Below are 22,117 nucleotides of genomic sequence, written 5' to 3'. Positions count from 1 at the left end.
GGCCGCAGGGCATATAGTCTCACAAAACGATGCTGTGGAGTGTGAGGTAACATGAAATGGCTGCTGGGAGAGCATGATATAATGGCTTACACATCTTTAAAAAACAAACAAACCAGAAAAAGAGACGGGACTAACCACAAAATTATGCTGGCCACACACCCCCAACCTCCCAGAGGAAAAGAATTATCAGTCACTGCTCTACATGCTCACATGTAGATACTCCTCACACTTCTCTAGTGAATTTTTTTTCTTGGTAAACCTGTGGCTTGACACTTTTAATACCCCCAAATGATTTAATGGATTCTCAATATGGAATATTTATTGATTTGAATCCTTTATTAGTTTATTTATTAGTATCCTATCCAAACTCTTGAAAGAACGTAAGCATGCATTGGCCAAACGCCAGCCATTGGGAGAATGTATCAGTATTCCAGGGTCTCCACTGTTATAAGCTTCTAGCTGTAATTCACAGTGAGAGGACTTGACCTATGATTTCCTAAATCCTCCACCCCTGTGGTCATATTTCAGTTTCCATGGTCAGCAGTGATTAGCCTAAGGTTACCAGATTTTTTCCAATGAATCCGGGGACACTTTTCAACTTCAATGGATTTTGTATGGGTAGTAATTTGTAAATCCGAGGACTGTCCCCAGGAACGGGGACGTCTGGTACCCTTAGACCAGCAAACAGGTCTATAGAAAAGTGCTTGTCCAGCTTTTATGCCCTTTCTCTGGAACACTGAGGAAGTCAGAGCAACTTCCAGAAGCAATATAAGGCTTTTTTTTTTTTAATCCATGCTGGCATTCAGTAGCAATTTCTAGATCAGCATTTGGTTAATCCACCTACATTTCTATATTGAAAATCCTTATGAATATTGCTTTGGACTTGGAGCCTTAAGAAAAGACCAGGTTACGAATTTAAATAAATCAAGAATTAAGTACATTTGGGCAGATATATAAAACAAAGAGAAAAGAACTGGGGCATCTGGCTTCAGGCTCACTGAACGGTTGTAAGAAAAGGCTTTTTCAACATCTGAAGTGTGGTATTACAGAGTCCCTGTGAAGAACACGACCCATTTAAAATCTCTGTGATTGCAAGATAATTCTCATCACATTTGAAGGCAAGTGTTAAGGAGTCATTTCTGCCTTTGCACATACTGAAGAGGAAGCAAACACATATTATTAAATGTATTAATAATTAAGAAAGCATTCACTTATTTGCTATACTAGACACCCAATAGCTATCACTCTCTGGGCATCATACAAAGAGGAGAGAGAATATATAAATGCACATAACAAATTGCAAAAACCATCCACAACACATTGCTAATACCTGTAAACGCATTCATAAACCTTGGATTGTTCAATGTCAGTATCCCAATCCCATCATCTTCTTTAGAAAGGTCAACAGATCCACCTGCAAATTGCTGAAGCTTCTTCTTTATTTTCTCCTCCTCAAAGCCATGAGTATGGGTATGGAGGGACAAACTCACTTGTGGCAACAATCTGCCATGAGTAATTCGATGAAAACTCTTCCATAGTAAAATGGTCATTTCTGGAAAGGAGCACAGAGGAGAAATCAATCCAGGTTGATGATGCCTAATTGCATCTTATTTTTCAGACCTATCTAAACAAAATAAAAAAATTCCTTCCAGTAGCACCTTAGAGACCAACTAAGTTTGTTACTGGTATGAGCTTTCGTGTGCATGCACGCTTATTCAGATACACTGAAACAGAAGTCACCAGACCCTTATATGTAGTGGGAAGGTGAAAGGGTGGGAAGGGGTATTACTGAGAAGGGTGGTGGGAATGGGTGATTGGCTGATAGGTGTCATCCACACCTATCAGCTACCTGAAGGTACAGGTATATCCCTATATGAACCTGCCTGGATGTCAAGATCTTCAGTGAGGGGCCTTCCTCTTGGCTCCACCACCCTTACAGACACATTTGGTGGGGACACGAGAGAGGGCCTTCTTGGTAGCTGCTCCCACAGAGGGCTAGGCTGGCCCCCTCTCTGCTTTCCTTTCGTTGACAAAGACTTTTTTGTTTGGGCAGGCCTTTGGCCACTAATTGGCTGTTGCAGCAGGGTCTTTTAATGGCTGGCTTTGTATATTTATTTTCTGCTTCTCTTGTTGCATTTTCAAACAGTTTTAAGTTATTTTGATTCAGTGCTGCTTTTAATTTAGAATCTTATTTAATAGTTGCTATTATTTTTTACTATTTATAACTAACTGGTTAGTTTTTTTATCTGTTTCTAACTCATCTTGCAAGCCGCCTTGGGTCCAGCACTGAAGGAAAGGCAAGATACAAATAAAAATAATTTTTAAACAGCGTAACTACGGTAATTTTGCCTTGGCAAGTCAAAGGGCAGGTAGCAAATGTGGACATTACAGCCAGGTGATGCTCAGGAGTCATGAACAACAAGTAACACAATACAAGGTACTATCACAAAATTATTTTTCTCTCCCTGCACCCCACCCCTCTTCTCTAATGCTAGTCATTGGCACACTATGATTTGGGTCAAGCACAAAAAGATTGATATTTTCAATAGCTTAATCTGAAAAACACAACTGCCCTGGAAAGTCTGATGTCGAAGCTCACGTTTAAACCTCTTTTAAAAAAAATTAAGATATTAATATTTGATTTTGAATAGGGTTCTTAATTTATGGAATGTCTGACATTTTATCTTGCAGGCGTTCAGCAATATAAATGGCCAATTAGCATTTTCATAATGCCTCCTTGATTTATTCCACATGAAACCAACCAAGTGTGTTTTGAAGTTCTCCAGCAATAACTAGGTCAACCCTTGAAATTTTTGTCATAAGTCTAGTAAAGCATAACCACTAATAGTTTGACACCAACACCAAGAACCCAGTCAGCCATCAACACCACTCTCTAGCCACAGTCCCCGCCTTCTCTACTAAACTATGGCTACTCAATGGCTTTGCTATATTGAATGCTGGAGAAAAACCAGCAGCAGCAACTTTAATTGTTATGTTGCTACTGCTACATAGAAACATTCCCCTATAGCTTCCAGTTACTACTATAAGATTAGCAAATTTTATAAAATGGGATTAGCACTCATGTACATCCCGAGGGACGCGGGTGGCGCTGCGGGTAAAACCTCAGCGCCTAGGACTTGCCGATCGCATGGTCAGCGGTTCGAATCCCCGCGGCAGGGTGCGCTCCCGTCGTTCGGTCCCAGCGCCTGCCAACCTAGCAGTTCGAAAGCACCCCCGGTGCAAGTAGATAAATAGGGACCGCTTACCAGCAGGAAGGTAAATGGCGTTCCGTGTGCTGCGCTGGCTTGCCAGATGCAGCTTGTCACGCTGGCCACGTGACCCGGAAGTGTCTGCGGACAGCGCTGGCTCCCGGCCTATAGAGTGAGATGAGCGCACAACCCTAGAGTCTGTCAAGACTGGCCCGTATGGGCAGGGGTACCTTTACCTTTTTACATCCCGAGTAGGTTCACAAAGTATTCATATGAAAAACCATGGTGCCTGGGTGATGCCTTTTAAAACATCTATTGGATTTATTCTAACCAGATACTCCATTGTTTGCATGTATTCCACTGACATCTCCAATTTAAATAATGCTAATCTTGTATCACTGTTACTTGATTTATTATTTTAAATTGCTTTTATTTTATCTCAATTGCCCTGATAGAAGCTATTGGGTACTTTTTCTTTCTCCCTCTCCTTTTTTTAAACTTGGAGGGCCTGTTAGGCATTTCATTAACAAAACAGATGAATAAGTCTGAAGATATATGTTAAAATCAGCATTCTTCCTAGCTATTTCCCCAACAAAGTGACTTTCTCCCTAACCTAGTTTCACCTGCAACTGCTAAGGTTTTCAAATCCCATTCAGGAAAAGCAAATCCTGCAGCATTCTGGGGGACGGGACTCCTCCCTGATACAGAGGATATGAAGATTCAGGCCCAAATACTATCCACAAAGCTACCCTACGATAATTGATTTGTTTCCACAAACAGGAGAATGGTTCAGGTGCAGCATTTGTAAAGACAAGATCTTTCTGTTTCAAAGTTAGGCTCTGAGGCTTCCTGAATTAATACCTGGCAAAGTTCCCCCATCTCTGCTAGATTCATGACCCTAAAACACCAAAGTACTGGAAGTTTTCTGCTTTTTATAGTTATTAAGAGAGATTATATTATAACCCAACAAAACCCTTACTTTCCTTTCCCTCTGGTAATAGCTAAGAGGAAAAGTCCTCAGCTTTTAGACAAATAAAAAAACTGGAATGGGCAAAGGTATTTTTTTCCCCATTCAGTTTTACCTCTGAACAAGACACGCTTCGCCTAACCTAAATGAGAAAAAAGGAGATGAAGATAGCAATCACCACCAAAAATTACATCTGCTCTCTTTATTGTTTTTCCTTTTATCTAACTTAACATATATTTCACTTCCCTAATTTCATCCCATTTCTTTTTCCCCACAGGCATCATTACTTTGAAGTGCTCAATTTTTTGGATGGCAAACCAAGTGCTTTCAGATTTACATAGAATTCATTTGTTCTGTCTCTTTCATGTTCTATCGAGATTTTGAATTTTCTTTAGCCAACTGAAAGCCCACACATCTCTTGGCCTGGTTTGAGGAAAAGTTAGAGGCAAAATATTCCACATGGAGTTTTATGGTTGTTTTTATGATGGTAGTGACTCCCTTGTTAATTAATAAAATTATTTACTTTTGATGTTATTTATTTTCAAATGAATAATTTCTTTCTTTCTCTTTCCCAAGAGGGCTGATAACATCAGAACATCTATGTACACCATTTTTTTCAGATGAATGCATATTTACTTTTTACCCTAACACTTATTTTGAGTATTTCTAAATTGTCTCTATATTTTTAAAAGAATCTAACATGGTTCACAGCACACATTTTTAACAGCCAGATACAAAACCCCCACATTTGCTTCCCTACCCACATAAATTCATCTGAAAATGAATAATAATCTCCCTTCTCTCCAGTACTATAATCCTAGCTAAAAATAAATATTGAGTTCATTTGAAGGACAGGTGACAACCGATTTAAAAACAACAAAAAACACCCAAAATGTCTTATTTAGAATTCAGTTAAATATAAATCAAAAGCTATAAACCACAATGGAGATTTATTGATTATTTATTTGATTTATTATCCACCCATAAGCCTAAGGTACCAAGGTAGGGCACAACTATTTAAAATACAGCATTAAAAATAGTTTAAATGATATGACAATCACAAGAATAGGGTGGGTCCTAAAAATACGCATCTCAAGTGTCAAAGGGTAGGGTAAAGAGGTGCATAATCAGCATTCAGTGTAAACTGTAAAGTGATGGTGTCAGGCATGTTCTGTGAAGAGGGAGTTCCACAGCTTATGGGTTGCCACAGTGACGTTTTATGGTTGTTTTGATGATGGTAGTGACTCCCTTGTTAATTAATAAAAAAAAATACATCTGGGGCAGCAGAACTACCAAGAGGGCGCCCTCTGCTGATCTTAACATGTGAGAGGGTCTGGAGGTAAGAAGGCGGACTTTCATATATTTGGGGCCTACCACATTTAGGGCTTTAAACACCAACATGTGCACCTTGGATTGGGCCCCAAAACGAACCAACAACCGATGCAGCTGTTCTAAAAGGAGGTTTACTGTTACATGCCACCCTGATTTCCAAGCGGTGAGAGATGCCAGGGGTTCCAGCGGCTACTCAGGGTTTGGTATCCTTGGAATATTTATTTACACATATATACAACCTGGGCAGAGGTTGGAGGGGTTCACAGAATTAACACCCCAACAGATCTTGCTTCTCCGCTGTTACCAGGAAAGCCCCAAAGTCCAGCGCAGAGCTAAATGTGTCTCGCTGTCCTCAGCTTTACAATATCCTTCTGATTCTTTTGCTCACTCACACAATTTTCTGCAATGTAGCAGCCCTTCTTTCCTCCCCATTTGGATGCTCCTGACAGCTTGACCCTCTGAAGTGCATATCAAGGTTCTAGAAGTGGCCATCTGGTCTCTGTGTACAAAGGACTCGCTGGACCGGATTCTTATATTTGCATCATATACCTTAATCTTCACCCCTCTAAAGTCAGCAAAACTGAAAGGTCTCAGCTGATTTTCAAGAGTTGTTCTGGCTAAGCCTTTGGTGTATTTTCAAATGTTGTTTTGAAATAGTAAATATGTTGGCTCTTTAGCCCTGTCTGTATGTGGCAACTACACAGGAGCATAGAAGCCGGAAGCCCAAGAACTGAAGTCTCATAAATGCAACCAGTGCGGAGAAATCAAAGTGCAATTTTTCTAGAAAAAGAGGTGCCGGAACTCACCATGATGGCACCGGAACCCCTTAGAGTGGCACCGGAACCCAGTTTTTAAAGAACACATGATCAAATGCTCTGGGAGCTGTTGCTTAGTACTTACTTTGTGCTAGAGCCAGGAAGCAGTTTCTGACTCCACCAGGTGAGCAGCAATGGGTGCCCATTTCATAGTTACAGGAGCGGTTTATGGCAAATTGTAAAATGTTTTTATTGTTCTGACTACACAGGCTCACATCAGCAAGATCAGTCACAGAGGTTGGCCGTAAAAACCCTCACTATAGCCAAACCATTTCCAATTAAAATTCAGTCTCACAAAGTTGAAGTATACCTATATTCCTTCTAATACATATTTGCTTTGAATGCTCAGCTCCAGACTCGGAGGTTTGGTTACAATCATGTGGTTAAATAGATTTTGTTAAACACAATTAGAAAAGCCGTGCCTTATAGATATAGACACATGCATGCAGGACATTCATATGTAGCAGCAGGAGTGGGACTGTGCTACTGGCCCAACCCTCAACACTGTGTTCCCTTCACCCTGACTTTCACATATTGAGCAAAGAAGTCTGAAAGAGAACTGTTTGCACAAGCTCTACACAACTGGGAAGCCCAGAGATGCAATGTTGGGGTGGGGTGCTACATTCAAGTGCCCTAGACACAAGTTAGTGTGTGATTAGAGCTACACTGAAGGTCCTTTAGGACGCAAAGTGGGAACATATCGATCTTTAGACCACAGCAGTGACAGAAAATACCAGACCTCTCTTGTCTTCAATGCTGTTGGATCAATTCTAATTGATGTCTCCCACACTCATCCCAGTTGAACACTACACTTTAACCACAGGGCATGGTACCAAGCAACTGAAGGATCTATTTAGCATGGTGGCTTCCCTTATGTGAGTTGACTACCTTCACCGACAGAAAGGGATGGAGGAAGGAGAAAGGGAGATTCTCTGGTTCAACGCTTTAGACTAATTAGTGCAGACTGTGACCTATAGCCTGAAGGTTTGGCAGATGCTGAATCAATGCGTCAGGAAACTGGAGGAAATGCGCCAACAGACCCTTAGAAATGCCTTCTGTGCCCACTCTCATATAGCTGCATCATCTCAGGGTGGGATTTTTAAAGGAAAAAGCAGAACCTGGATCTAGTGCAGATAAGCACAGAAAAAAAGGGGGGGAAGCAAGCAGCACTCCCCTCCCTTAGTCACGGCTTTCTTTTGTGCCAGAGCCAGGAAGCAGAGAAAACTGAATTGGGCACCTGTCCATGGAATCTACGTTCACGACCTCAGAGGAGAGGAAAAACCCAAGCCAATAACCACACAGCACACTTTTATTTGAAATGGTTCCGACAGGCAAATATACATTTGTCCCAATTTTGGAAAAATGTGCATCTAAGTATATTTGCTAAATGACATGGGCAAACTACGAGTGTATATTTGCAGGATAAGAAACTGTTGGCAAAGTGGTTCTTTAGGCAGAGGTTGGCCATAAAAAGACTTTTGGCCCTTTGTAAAGTGCCATGCACACCAGTGGGGGTTGATAAATAACAATAATGTTCACAAATTTTAACTGCTTTTTCATTCATGATGATGACATATAAAATCAGAGAATTGGAAAGGACTATGAGGGTCATCTAGTCCAACGCCCTGCAATTCAGGAATCCTGCCCAGAGTCATCCCTGGGTGGACGCGAACCACCAACCTTCTGGTTAACAGCCAGATACACTGACACACTGCGCCACTGGAAGGATTTTAATGCCTTTCCAGTTGCTAGGTAGACTTGAGGCATCTACAAACGCAGTGTTAGCAAATTATTATCAAAGCAGCTTTTCTTCATAGGGTTTCTATTTTACATTCAATATTCATTGGGTACTTAGAATGAATGAGAACACAGGAGAAATGACTTTGGAATAGTGGCTTTGAAAATAGTGATGTTCAAGATTTTTAAAACTGCACAGTATTAACCTTTGTTTTTCAAAGAACAACAGTAGTCAGAGAATCATAGAATTGTAGAGTTGGAAGGGATTCCAAGGGTCATCTAGTCCAACCCCCTGCAATGCAGGAATCTCAACTAAAGCATCCATGACAGATGACCCTTTAGTGTTTTATACATTTCTCCAATTGGGAGCTCAAAGCTTCTTTTTAAACAAGACTGCAGTAAGGATTCACCCAGTGCACAACAAATGCCCTACAGACCACACAGTGTCCCATCCACCTCTCTAGGTCAGAAGCAGTTTTAAGGTAATAACATATATTAGCCTAAAAAAAACTCACATTTTTTTAAAAGTTGCATCTCTGGATTTATAGCTCATTCAAAGGCTGCAAACTTTCCCAGAAATAGAAAGCATATATAAACCTTAAGGAATCTAATCTACTCTGGTTTGAACATAATTTTTGCCTTAGCAGCTGTCATTGTCCATCTCTATTCCCCCACCCTGCATGATATTTACATTTACGGAGGCTTCTCAAACTTCTGTGGGTTAAAATGAGCAAAGACATTCATAGCACAGCAAATCTGGAAATAATCAATGCAGTATAGATTAAACAGGTAGTCAGTTTGGTAATAAAATTCCAAATTAGAATTTCTTGCCTGGCACTGATTTAGAATTCTGTGCACACTCTACACTGACATTTCACTGTCAAATCTTTGTACATTAAGCTTTAGGAAGAGAGATTGTGCAACAGCCTCAGGATATGCTTGAAGAAAACCAATTTTTGTACCATTAACTCTAATTGCCTTTAAACTAATGGAAAAGAGCGAAAATAGTTAAGAGACCATGAAAAAGGGGAAAAGTAGAAAGTTTATGCTGCAATCCTTAGAAGTTCCATAGCACATTTAGGCAGATAAATACCATTTTTTCTTCATTTAAACATGAAATATCTTACAACCTCTTATTTCTCCTTATTGTCTATTATTCAGGTATATCCCAACTTAACAGGACAGACTCAAAAAGCAGCGAAGGGGATCTCTCTCTCCATCACACACAGTATACTCTATCCAGGCCACCAAGAGTTCAAGGACACATTAATTTAAGAGATAAACATTTGGAGAGAGGAGGTGTGGTAGACAATGGGGTGTGGCCCAGGAAGAGTCCCAAGGGGCAGTCAGAGAGGCTGGGAGGGTTATGTTTGGTCACTGGGCATGAGGTTAGATACAGAAATATACCGAGCCAGACCATTCATCCATCCACACTGGACTGGTGGGAAGCTTCTAAGGTTCTTAGGTAAGAGACAATCTCAGCCCTACCTGGAGATGCCAGGGGGTGAACATGGGACATTCTGTGCGCAAAGCAGTGCTCTACTGCTGAGCCATGCCACTTCCCCAAGAAGATTTCCCATTCCTGCTCAAAAGGGTTTCAAAAGTCACCTAATTCAATCATTGGGCAAAACTCATCCATCACGCCTATACCAATCACTCCACTTAATCCAGATTGCAGTATACTAGAAAGAGCACTTTCAGCCCTAAGCATGTTTCCTTGGCTGTTAAGTCCTACCAGATTCAATATGGGTAACTCTGAAATAAGTACACTTATGGTCACAGCCAGCATTTCAGAACCTTACAACTCCTTCAGGTTCTGAAATTACATCAAACCTTTTACTTTTGAGAGTTTGATCATGACACTATAAAAAGAACAAGCCCAAGAACTGTCAGAGGCAGCAGGACTCTTCTTTCCATATTAACAAAATATGGAAATAAAAAAGTACGTAAGGAGATGACTGTATCACTCCCTGCAGCATATTAAGAGATTAATTTGAGCCAAGGTTATTGCCTAGATTCTTCTTAGAAGAGATAAAACACATTTCCCTGCCAAACTAATTATAATGCATGTGGTAGTTGCACAAACCTGCCACACAATAAACGTTTATGTAGAATTTTGTAATGTGTAAAACTGCCAGAAGGAATCACGACCAAGCTGTACTCCGTTTTGGGGGTGGGGTAAATGCTATTCCAGCTAACACTGGTCTCCAGCAGGTGGGTCGGGACCCACACAGTTGCATTCCAGGATGGGTCACAACAGCTGCGCTACCACCGTGCAAATACAAGGCAAGAGAAAATCAAAAGGCGTCCTCACGCCCCCGTTTAGATTAGATGTGGGTCCTACGTCTGAAAGCACCCCAGACTAGAGTCCCACGCATCCTCCTTTCCCAACCAGGCACGGTTTATTTACTTATGTAACCATCACGCGTTAATACAAAGGGGGAGACAGGAAAAAGAAAGCCAACCAACAGAAAGCAGCAACTTAATTACAGGAGAAAGGGAAAGAAGCCAACAATTAGCGTTCATAATTCCCGAAGGGGGAATCGAAAGCTCATTTCCCGAGAGTCTGGCGTTAGGGTTCTTGCAACTAAGGGTTATGTATTTGCAGAGACTAGTCCACAGCAGCAGCAGGAGGAGGAGGAGGAGGGAGAGGTCTGGGCTGCCGCATTCGCGTCCTCAGGCGAACGTGCCTCGCCAGGATCACTAACCTGCAGTCCGCCAGCAGGAAGCGCCGCAGCGAGAAGGGACGCTTCGTGTGACTGCAAAAGGGTTCCGCCAGGAAACCATCCCCCTGCACAGAGGTTCCGTGGAACGGGACGTCGCAATGGCAGAGCTTATTTGTTACATAGGGATCTGAGGAAAGATCCTCGCAAGCCTGCGGTGAACGGGGTCGGGACCGGCTGTTTTCAGCCCTCAGTTTCTCAAGCTAAAGGGTTCAACGGAGTGGCTTCTCCGGTGCTGCTGCTCGTCAGCAACAGATCGGTGATTAGAAGCACGCAGCCGCGTTTCCAGTTGAGCAATTGCAGGCATGGTCGCACGCGTGCACGCGCCCCCTTGTGGCTTCGCCTTGCACACGCATCCAGAGCCGCAATAGCCCGCTGCTTTCATTTCTTCTGCCTTTTGCAGAGACGGACCGTTGACCCTTCTAGGCTCCAGTGCCGGATTTTCGTAAAAGCTAAACAAACTATAGCTATTTATTTGGGGCCCCCAAACAAATGTAAAGGAAAAAAAGACCTGGATGTACATTTCCAAAATATAAGATAAAAAATAAAATAAAACCTACATACAGCAACAGTGTTTTGTGTTGTGTAGGCTCCTATGATGTAAGTGGTACCTCGGGTTACATACACTTCAGATTACATACGCTTCAGGTTACAGACTCCACTAACCCAGAAATAGTGCTTCAGGTTAAGAACTTTGCTTCAGGATAAGAACAGAAATCGGGCTCCGGCGGCGCAGCGGCAGCAGGAGGCCCCATTAGCTAAAGTGGTGCTTCAGGTTAAGAACAGTTTCAGGTTAAGAACGGACCTCTGGAACGAATTAAGTACTTAACCCGAGGTACCACTGTATTGGGCCCCTGCTCTCTAAAATATCACTGGTTTGCTCATTTCTATATATAGGGTGCCTACATTTGCATGTGCAAATGGCTTTAGCTACCTACAGTATTAGGTCCATAAATTACCATAAAGCATATATTCAACACAAAAAACAGTGACAAAAACATTCTCCTGGTCTAACTGGGAGCAGGTTCTTGCTTTGCCACCTGAGAGCTGCAGAGCTGCATGTGCTTTCCAAAGGTCTAGCTTCCTAGGTGGAGATCGTCACAAAATTCAACCTAGGACCATAGTAGTCTGGACAGCAGGAACTGACCAAGCAGCACCACTGATACTGCTCATTAAATGGCCAGGGAAGTATGAGAATGTAAGCCTCCTTCAGATGACCTATTTATTGAGCATTTGTCCTGACTGACCGTTCTGAAAGCTGATGCAGAGGTTAGATTAGATCTCGTCTTTCTTTATAATTTGTTCCTATTCATTTGGAATGAGCGTTCCACACAAGGAGCATTCATCCTGCACTGTTTTGCAGGGTGTTTATCTGTCTTCCTGTTAATCATTAATTCAGCCCACCATTTTTAATGCATTCCCCTGCCACTTCCCCAACTGCCAAAAATCTTTTTTTTTTTTTTAAAGTGGATGTGTTGTGCAAGGGCAACAGAGCACATAAATCCACTTTGGTTGTGCAAACCTACATTTCCCCGTTTGTGCTTGGATTCCTCCTGCAAAATACTGACAGTGTGGAGGTGACCTGACTGCCATCACAACCAGGCAGTATTTTACTGATGCATCCAGTAAAATTGTGTTCTCAGCCAAACAGCCGATGTCGTGGTTTGAAAAGCCAATAAACTCCTAATTCTGCTCTAGCTTGACTCTTTTCAAGGGGCACTAGTTAAATCACAACAGAGAAAAGAATCCTTGTGTATAATATGCTGCACAGGATAAAATAAGACCCATTTGAAAATTTGTAACACACACACACACACACACACAGAGAGAGAGAGAGAGAGAGAGAGAGAGAGAGAGAGAGAAGACTGGTGGATGACTAACCAAAGAGTATTGCTCCTGAAACAAGAGCTGGTGTTTTGAAAGTGCCAACATTGGGGAAATTCAGATAGCGAGAACTTGGTAAGCATCCATGCTGTTTACTGTTTAATGATTCTGTTCTTTCACACCCATTTTAATGGGGTGAAAGGATTATAAAAGTAAAGGGACCCCTGACCATTAGGTCCAGTCGTGGCCGACTCTGGGCTTGTGGCACTCATCTCGCTTTACTGGCCGAAGGAGCCGGCATACAGCTTCCGGGTCATGTAGCTAGCATGACTAAGCCGCTTCTGGCAAACCAGAGCAGTGCATGGGAACACCGTTTACCTTCCCGCAAGAGCGGTACCTATTTATCTACTTGCACTTTGACGTGCTTTTGAACTGCTAGGTTGGCAGGAGCAGGGACCGAGCAACGGGAACTCACCCTGTCGCGGGGATTCAAACAGCCGACCTTCTGATGGGCAAGTCCTAGGCTCTGTGGTTTAACCCACAGTGCCACCCATGAAAGGATCATATTATGGGATTAATCTAAGTGCTTGTGAAATCCACGCAGGTGTTCCAAACAAAAGAAAAAGAAATCCATACCTATTATATACAAGAGGGCTAACAGTGTCAGCTAAGAAAATGTTAATATTACACTAGCTGTATGGAGGGTCTGTCATATACCAACACATTTCATAATCGTAGACTGCAGTAAATTAGTGTAGTGTTTCTCTAGGTAGTATGCTGTCACCTAGCAGCAGAACAGGGAACAGCATGCTTAATATCACCAGATAGGTACTGTATAAGGAGGGCCTTTTGCCAGCTTTATTTTTTATTTCATAAAATTTATATACTGTTTGTTTTTAAAAAACTAAAACCCTCAAAGCAGGTTACCAAATGAATAAAACAATAAGATTATTAGTAAAATTAATTAAAAATTAAACCAATAAACTAAAAACGCTGGCATTCTAGATATCTGGGTCTAAGCAAACATGTTTTTAGCCAAAAAGAGTACAGAGAAGATGCCATATCTGAATCGGGATCACTTGGTCACTGTAGTCAATCTATCCGTAACCTCAAGACTGAATTGCTGTGATGTGCTCTGTGTGGGGCTGCCCTTGAGCCTGGTCCAGAAGCTACAGCTGGTAGAAAATGCTGACAGCATGGTACTCCTCTGGTAAAGCATCTGCACTAGCTGCCCATACGCTTACTGGACCAGGATCAAGGTTCTTGGGGTGATATACAGAGCCCTGAACAACTTGGGCTCAGGATAACTTAAGGACCACCTGAAACCTTATGATCCACCTTTATCCAGAGGAGTGATGTTAGTTGCTCCCCATGATCTCAACTAAAAAATGGCATTGCCACTCTTCTAGCAGAGATGTAGCAGTTGTCCTCTTTTTATTTTCTGGTGTCTTTTGAAAATCCTTTTGAGCTTACAGCTGTTTAATTTTTGATTAGTCAGTCACCGTAATGATTATCTGTATTTTTTTAAAAAAAACAACCTTGAATGATGTTTTCTGTTTCAATAGTATAATATACCACTTTGATATTTTATGATATGGTGGTATAGAAATACTTCTATAAATATGAATATTAAATATGTTGAATAATCGTATTGGGTATCTGTAGAATTTGAAATGGAAGCATTTTAGTGTGTTTCAAATACAACAGCTCTTGGTCATACATGTCTCCTTCCCCCAAGGAAATAAACAGTAGTGGACTGCTCAAACTTCGAATGATGTTCCCTTAAACATTTGAACTCAGAAATTTTATATCAAAATGCAGGACAATATAAATCTTGGGCTAGGTTGAGTTGCTAATTTTCCAGGTGAAAATTACCGTATTTTTCGCCCTATAGGATGCACCGGCCCATAGGACGCACCTAGTTTTTTTGGGGGGGGGAATAAAGGAAAAATTGTTATTTCCCCGCCCCCCCAGCCACAGATATCTGCCCGAAGCGTGGGGCGCGCTGCTTCAGCGCCCCCCCCTCCGTGCAGCAGGCTGCTATCCGCAGCCTAGGGAGCCCTGCAGGAACTCCTGCAGGGCTCCCTAGGCTGTGGATGTCTGCCCGAAGCGCGGGGCGCTCTGCTTCGGCGCACCCCGTGCTCCGGGCAAGCAGGCTGCGGATGTCTGCCCGAAGCGTGGAGAGCGAGAGGGCTCGGTGCGCACCGACCCCTCTCGCTCTCCATGCTTCAGCGAAAACCTGCATTCACCCCATAGGACGCACACAGATTTCCCCTTCATTTTTGGAGGCGGAAAAGTGCGTCCTATAGGGCGAAAAATATGGTACCTACGAAACCTTGTGATGCCAATTCTCAAAGCCATTTCCTGATTCACTGACTCTTTTTTCATTGTTATGTAAATAGAGACTTGATGACACCCACCACTGGGTAGGACAATGTCCACACTCCATTCTCAGTTCTCTTGCATACAAGCTGAACATGAAGGTGTATGGCGATTAGACCTGCTAACGTTTCACATGTCCGATATACCTGTATGGAATATAGGTGATCATTTCCATTTGCATGCTTGGGAAAAGTGGTATCATTTTGCACATCAGTCAATTGTTACATGCACAAGAACAGGCCATGCCACCTTTTATTTTAAATGTGCAGCACTACTGTTTTGCAATATCACAATCACCAAAAAAAAGCTAAGCTCATATGTACAGTAATCATGAATAGGACTGACACACAGACTTACATGTGGCAGCTGTCAATCAGAAGTCCTGCAGCCGTGAAGGGAAATAACACTTGTGGAATTTAGTATCGTGATTACTACAGCACTGTCAACGTGAATGACACTTCCAGGGTGCACGAGGACAGATCTCTGCCTCTAGAAGCTTACAGTCTATAATTCACATGGTTGTGTGGGGCAACAGAGGGAAATGGAGTCTTCATTTGGGGAAAGGGGATGCCTGAGTTATTCCACTTATAGTAGAGCACTGGGATGACTGGGTTGTGCCAAAGTTTCCTTCCAAAAGCTGAGTTTTGAGGCAGAACCTGAAGGAAGTTCTGTGAATCAGGAGTGAAGCAGTTTCAGGCATGAAGAGCAACAGGGAAAGAGGCAGAAGGGATATGAAACCTTTGGACAGCGGCGGGTGCTAGAGCTTGAGAAGCAAAAGCCACAGGTGGGGATGTCGTGGTGTAGGAAGAGCAGAGAGAGAAAAGAGGGCAAGTTAAGCTCTGGAGGACCAAAGCTCAGTGGTAGAATATCTGACGGTTCCAAGTTCTTTCCCTGATGACATCTCCAGGAAGGAGTGGGAATGTTTTTTTCTGAGACCTTGGAGAGCTCCTGTCAGTCAGTGTAGATGGCACTGAACTCTGCAGGCCAAGTGCCTGACTTGGTTTGAGGCAGCTTCTTATCTTTCTAATCATGTCTTCACATCTGTAAAAGGTACAAAGTCTTTGGGAGGGGGTTTGTTTGGCAGACCCAAATGTGCACAGACATTCCTAAAAGTATGGTTTTCTTCCTCGGTACACCGCCTCCAAAAAAAGAGTGGGACCCCTTCACACAGAGAATTCCACACTGTTCTTCAGGAAATGTAGAGTTAAGTCAAAGCCAGCAGGCCCCTCTGTTTTCTGTTTTTACATTCAAATGCTCTTGGGAAACTGGCTTCAAATCCCACAGGGCTGCTCCAATTTTCACTTTTGTTTCCATAAATTAAACGTATGCTTTCAAACAAAACCTGCTAAGAATAGCAGGTGGGCTGCTTTTCTGTCTCCATGTGCAGAATTTCCACATATGATATTACTAAGAGGTACAAAAAGGGGACGCAGGTGGCGCTGTGGGTTAAAGCCTCAGCGCCTAGGACTTGCCGATCGAAAGGTCGGCGGTTCGAATCCCTGCGGCGGGGTGCGCTCCCGCTGCTCGGTCCCAGCGCCTGCCAACCTAGCAGTTCGAAAGCACCTCCGGGTGCAAGTAGATAAATAGGGACCGCTTACCAGCGGGAAGGTAAACGGCGTTTCCGTGTGCGGCTCTGGCTCGCCAGAGCAGCGATGTCACGCTGGCCACGTGACCCGGAAGTGTCTTCGGACAGCGCTGGCCCCTGGCCTCTTAAGTGAGATGGGCGCACAACCCCAGAGTCTGTCAAGACTGGCCCATACGGGCAGGGGGTACCTTTAAGAGGTACAAAATAGAAGCATCTTTAAAAGAAAAGAAAGAACCCCCCCCCAAAAAAAAAATTAAGAAAACAAACAGCAATAAAATGCCAGCGCTGATGGCAATTCACACACAGAGCAATCTTTTGAAGGTTTCCAGCTTTGACACAAATAGAAATTACAGAGTATATAATTCATATATCTATACTACAATTAACTTGTTGAGAGATAGCATGGTGTGGGTCCCCTCCATAGCATGGTGTGGGTCACTGGGAGCTGATGGGGGTGTTATTTCTGTATATACATAGCTGGAGAGTGGCAACAATACAGTGTCAAACCTACCATATTTAGTCACACCTCTTATTACACTATGATGAGTCAAGTGTTCTGAGAGAGCTACTTCCTGTTAGAATTCCTGCTCCATGATTGCAGTCATGGGATTGTTGTCTTTCACATGACAGTATATTTGACTCCACAGAGTGGGATGTGACAGAGACAGGATGTTTGTGTTACTGTGTTCCGTGAAGTGGGAATATTGTCCTTTGTTCTTTTTCTCTTTGCTGTTTGATGCTAGAGAGAGAGGGAGCCATGTTTATATGTAAATATGTAAATATGTTTATATGTAAATAAAGTAGATTAGACAAAATGCTGAGTTGCTGAGGTCTGTTACGCAACTGCGCAAACTCTGCGGATCCCTAAGTGCGCCGGTGTCGGGTGGCATCGGTCGCTGTGATGTTTGGGCTGAAGAAAGCTTTTGAAGCTCCCAAACCATCGACCAGGAGGGAGAGAACATGCCAGTCGGGCATGTGTCTCTACCAGAGTCCTACTCAAGTGTAGGCTAAGCTCCTGACACTTCCCACTCTTTGGCCCACCACTCTTCTTGGGGGGGGGGCTTCTGCTGCCCTTCACCATCTGGCCACCTCATTCTGAACAGCTGACAATAGTGACACAAGTTCTTTTTGATGAATCCAGGTGTTCTCTTCTGCAAATTAGCATCTCTGTGACCCTCTTTCCCCACCCTGGTGCCCTCCAGACGTTAGATGCTACAACCACCCACCTCTAGCCAACAGAGGTGGATGGGGCTGATGGAAGTTGTAGTCCAAAGGAGGGCACCTGGTTGGGATCTTTCAATCCTACATGTCTGCAGTTGCTCCATTGCAAAGGATCAGGTACTTAGGCTTCTTCCAAAGTAGCTATCTCTGTAGTAGAAGAAATAACATTTGAATCATCTATACTCTTGCATGTTCTCTGCTCATTTCTGTCCTATGCAACAGCTATGATTGCACATTTTAAATGATTGCACATTTTAAATGATGATCACTGTTGCTTTCTGTTCCATCTTTCTGTTTAGACTAGGAATTCTTTTTTGGGGGGGATTCAAATTATCAGTTTCATTCTAGATGGCAATATTTAGGGAAATTTTCTTTGTGGAAGTTGTTTCTGGAAGAGACATTATCTACCTTCTGATTCCCATGCTATGTACATACGCACATTCATATTTTGTTGTTTCCCATAAGGTCACTAGGTGGCACATAGCTCTTGAACAGTGTATTTGGAAGCAAAGCCTGACAATGCCTGATCACTGTGAGTTCATTCACTATATACTTTAACAGTACTGATCATTTATTATTTTGTAGGCACGTTTAACAGCTTGCTTGAATAAAGCCCATACAGGTAAGATAGGACACAGCTGCATTATTTCATCACAATGAGATAATAAAAAGAAACACTTTTTTAGTGCTTTCTCTGTTAAATCCATTTCCTGTTTCTCTCTTTCCCTAAATTATCTTTGTTCCTCAATGTAAAATGTACTTTACACAAGAGGAGGTGTGCAAGAGGAGGAGAGAATATGTGCAATACAAAATAGGGGTCTTTTTAATTTCTTCGACTGTGTTCAGATATTTTCAGTATATGAAGGAGCCTTGGGCATGTGCGCTCCTTCCTTCCCTGTCATCCTCACTGCAGCCATGAGAAGGAAATGGGAAGAATTTGCTTCTTGTTTCAACTAACCGCAATGTGACATTTTTTCAAAACTGAAGCACATAGTTTATCAACAGGGAGACAAAATGTCATCTTTTTATTTGCTTTCTTTTTTATTAAATACAGAATAAAACAAAATCATTGCAGAAAACAGGTAAGAAATATCAAAGCAAAGGGAAAAAGGGGTAATGCATTCCACATGTGACATCAGGTGTGAGGCAGATACTGTATAGACATGTCTGCAAGGGAACAATCAAAGTCCTTACAGTGCATTCCTAGTTATTTCTTTAAAAGTCCTGCTAGCATTGGCCATACTATGGCGTTCCTGATCAAGAACTCCATAGTGCAGTTGGCCAGAGCGAATTCTTTTTAAAAATAAAATATTACCATGACAAACAACTCAAAAGTGCCATTGGAGGGTATTACTGTTAAGTATAGTTGTTTACCGTAATTGACACTGAAATGAGGAATGGCTATTGCTGAAAGGCTTTAACTAGAAAATTCCACTAAAGCTAAAGAAGTGGTTTCTTTGCATTAACTGGTTGATAATTAGCTGTTGTTATTCTCTATTAGCTAACACCTGAGTGTTTAACCTTAGATCAGGTATTTGGTTGCAAATCTCCATTTGGAAAGGGAGTTACCTTTAGTCTTTTTTCTCAGGCTCTATGAGAATAAGATGCCTCTCCAGGACCTGCATCTCTTAACAGGCTGGAATGGAGGCTAATGGAGCCTATGAAAGAGAGAGCTATGTTTATCAGCTCTGATTATAACTTTATTTCTAAGAAGATGAACCTGTGCAGGACTTGCACAGGGTATTGTATGGAATTATTTGGATGCATCATTTACTGCATTTTGTTCTGTTTAGAAGAACGTTCTGCAAGTAAAGCTTTGAACAATCTAGTGGGTCAGGACAATGCTTCATTCCAAAAGGACCCAGTTTTTATGCATCCAGTCGCTTCAAACTGCACAATATTAATATCTGCAATAATTACATCATACTGTATACAAAGCAAATAAACAATAAATAAGAGAAATAAATGGTGGCACACCAATATAAACCAAGACATCCATATTTCCTGGGCTAGCATGGATTGTGAATGTTGAGCATCTAAGTCCAAAGCATAGTAAATAAAATCTTACCAGATTACATAAAAGCATTCTGGATCCTCTAGTCTCCTGAACACATTCAATTTACATGTAATCTTTTCTGCCCTAGCCAAAGTCTGTAAATTCTAGTTAATTCTATCCAGATCTAGCTCTCTGTCTTAAATAATGGTTTCCTATTTGGATGCCATGGAAAACTACTATAAGAAACCTTAAACTGAGCTTAAGAGGGGAAGAGAAAAGGGATGGGGGGAAAAGAGCATCCAGGCACATATATCATATTTAAGGTGACAAACCATGGTTTACTGGACTGGGAATGTTATGTCTGAACTATGCCTAAGGCTGTATTTGCATAGCTTTTCTCACAATTTGGCATATCAGTGCCAGGAAGACAGAGTTTCTTAAAGGAGACTTGCCATGCAAGCCTATTCTGGCCTTGCTGTGACTTCTATTTGCCACACCATGCTCAAGGTGCATGTGGCTTAAAAAAGCGCCACGTAGTTGTGCTCCTAAATACATAACACACCCCCTGCAGTTCAAACATTGCTTCGGTTCAGCAGCAAATTTCCTAGCTGAAGCCTGCTCAACCTCTACAGCCAGAAAGACAATGTTTTCAGAAGAGTTTTGCCATTTCAGCATCAGGCACCTGTCCAATTTCATCAGAATTGTGTCTGCTACATTTTAGCACATCCCCCTCCCTCTAATGATTAAACTACATGCCTGCTCTTCATTTCCCAGTGCTGACCCTCTGCAGCTGTACAGCTGCACTGTGTAAGCCGTACCGTGGAAGCCCTGAGCTTTCTCTCTCTGGACAGTTATACTAAACATTTATTTCATTTCACAAAGAGGGCAGCTTCTCTGTTCTTCCCATATATAGTCATGTTGGGGAAGAACAGGAGCACTGAGGCATTAGTTACAATGACAGGTTTACAAAGTGAAAGCAGAAGGTAAGTCTTGGAACGGTATAGGGGGAAGCAGCAGAGGAAAACTGCCTTAGTACTTCAGAGGCTTGTCTGAAGCTGGCAAGAAGCTGGCATTCAGCTCTCTGCTCTTGTGATTCCCTTCACGCATTGGCAGCCTGAAGCGGGCACAGCGACAAAAATCAATGAATGAGTAATGGTGCAGCATTCTGTTTTTCAATGTTGAACTCGACACTAAACAAGGCATGGATTTCAATGAAATATTATGGCCTCAAAACACAGCTCATTGCTATTGAAAGCTATGGGACTTTGTTATGGTCCAATTGTTGGTTATGGGATTGCAGGGGGCAAAGATCACCTAAAATTCCTGGGTGCCAGGTTCTCCCCACAATTGCTGAAATTAGTAAATGTGGGGTTTGATCAATGGATTTAGCAAGACCTAAAAAAATCCAGCCAGCTTCCTCAGGAGCTTGGCTTAGAGAGGTGCCATCAAAGAACAAGGACAGGTGATTGCAGAGTCATTACCCTGAGGAAAGGTGAGACATTCAGCATCAGACAAGAAGGCAGGTTCCATTCCTCCTCTAGATGTGTGCTTGTTGGCAATAAACAATAGCAGATTTGGGAGGGGGAGGTTGTCAGGGCAACAGAGGGTGGGATGTCACCACAGGAAAAAAAGGTGTTCTTTAAAAATGGTTTAAGAGCAAGGGTTTTTGGGAAGAAGGGAGGGGCCAGAATGCCATGTGATGCTGGCTGGAAGAGGCAGAGAATGGGGATCATGGCTGGCTTCTGCTCTCAATCCAAGCTTGCTGAAGCTATGAGAGGAGCAACAAGAGATGCACTTGGGGCGTAATGTTCTGCACTCCCTCCATAAAACTCAGGTGCAAATACGTGTGTGTGAATAAACCATATTTCTTAAAGACACTCGCCTCTGTTGTGCCTCATTTTCCCCAAGGGAGCAAACCCTGGGTAAGTGTCAAGGCCCCTGGAAACTCTTGCTACCATTCAGCAGGCATTGGGTTCCACTGGGAGGAAAGATGAGGCAGGCATTTAATAAGTAAGAAACAAGCAGCTCTCCATGATTTCAGGCAGGAGTCTCTCCTAGCCCTACTGGAGACAGAACCTAGAATCTTCTGTTTGCAAGACAGATTTTCTACCATTGAGCTATGGCCCATACCCACAGGAAGGGAAAGGGATAGGTAACTACAATGCTTGTTGCAAGTGTATTGCTAATGGATATTAAGTCTCATATTACACACGCAGTAATACCATGTGAAGTAGAAATAGCATTTATTCCCTTCTACTGTTGGTTAAACAGTCTGCTCTGAAACTTAATATTCAATTTATGCAACAGAAGTGTTGCAGATAATAAA

General features: G+C 42.4%; 1 protein-coding gene across 3 annotated transcripts in view; it reads right to left on the bottom strand.

Annotated features, from left to right (window-relative positions):
• ECHDC1 (ethylmalonyl-CoA decarboxylase 1) overlaps window positions 1–11,085 on the bottom strand; it is a 32,857-nt gene extending 21,772 nt beyond the window's left edge. Inside the window, exons 1-2 of one of the 3 annotated variants that reach the window (XM_081907214.1) lie at window positions 10,769–11,085; window positions 1,331–1,552 (exon numbers count right to left, since the gene is read on the bottom strand). In XM_081907214.1, coding sequence (XP_081763340.1) covers window positions 1,331–1,552; window positions 10,769–10,847 — 301 coding nt within the window. In that variant the 5' untranslated portion in view covers window positions 10,848–11,085. Of the gene's footprint in view, window positions 1–1,330; window positions 1,553–6,408; window positions 6,857–10,550; window positions 10,749–10,768 lie in introns of those variants that run through there. The other 2 variants (XM_081907216.1, XM_081907215.1) reach the window with 2 other exon arrangements.
• Between the last annotated feature and the right edge of the window lie 11,032 nt (window positions 11,086–22,117).

This window comes from Podarcis melisellensis (assembly GCF_964234715.1).
Source record: "Podarcis melisellensis genome assembly, chromosome: 3".
NCBI lineage: Eukaryota > Metazoa > Chordata > Lepidosauria > Squamata > Lacertidae > Podarcis > Podarcis melisellensis.
Note: the sequence above shows the minus strand (reverse complement) of the source record. Positions and strands in the feature narration are given on the sequence as shown.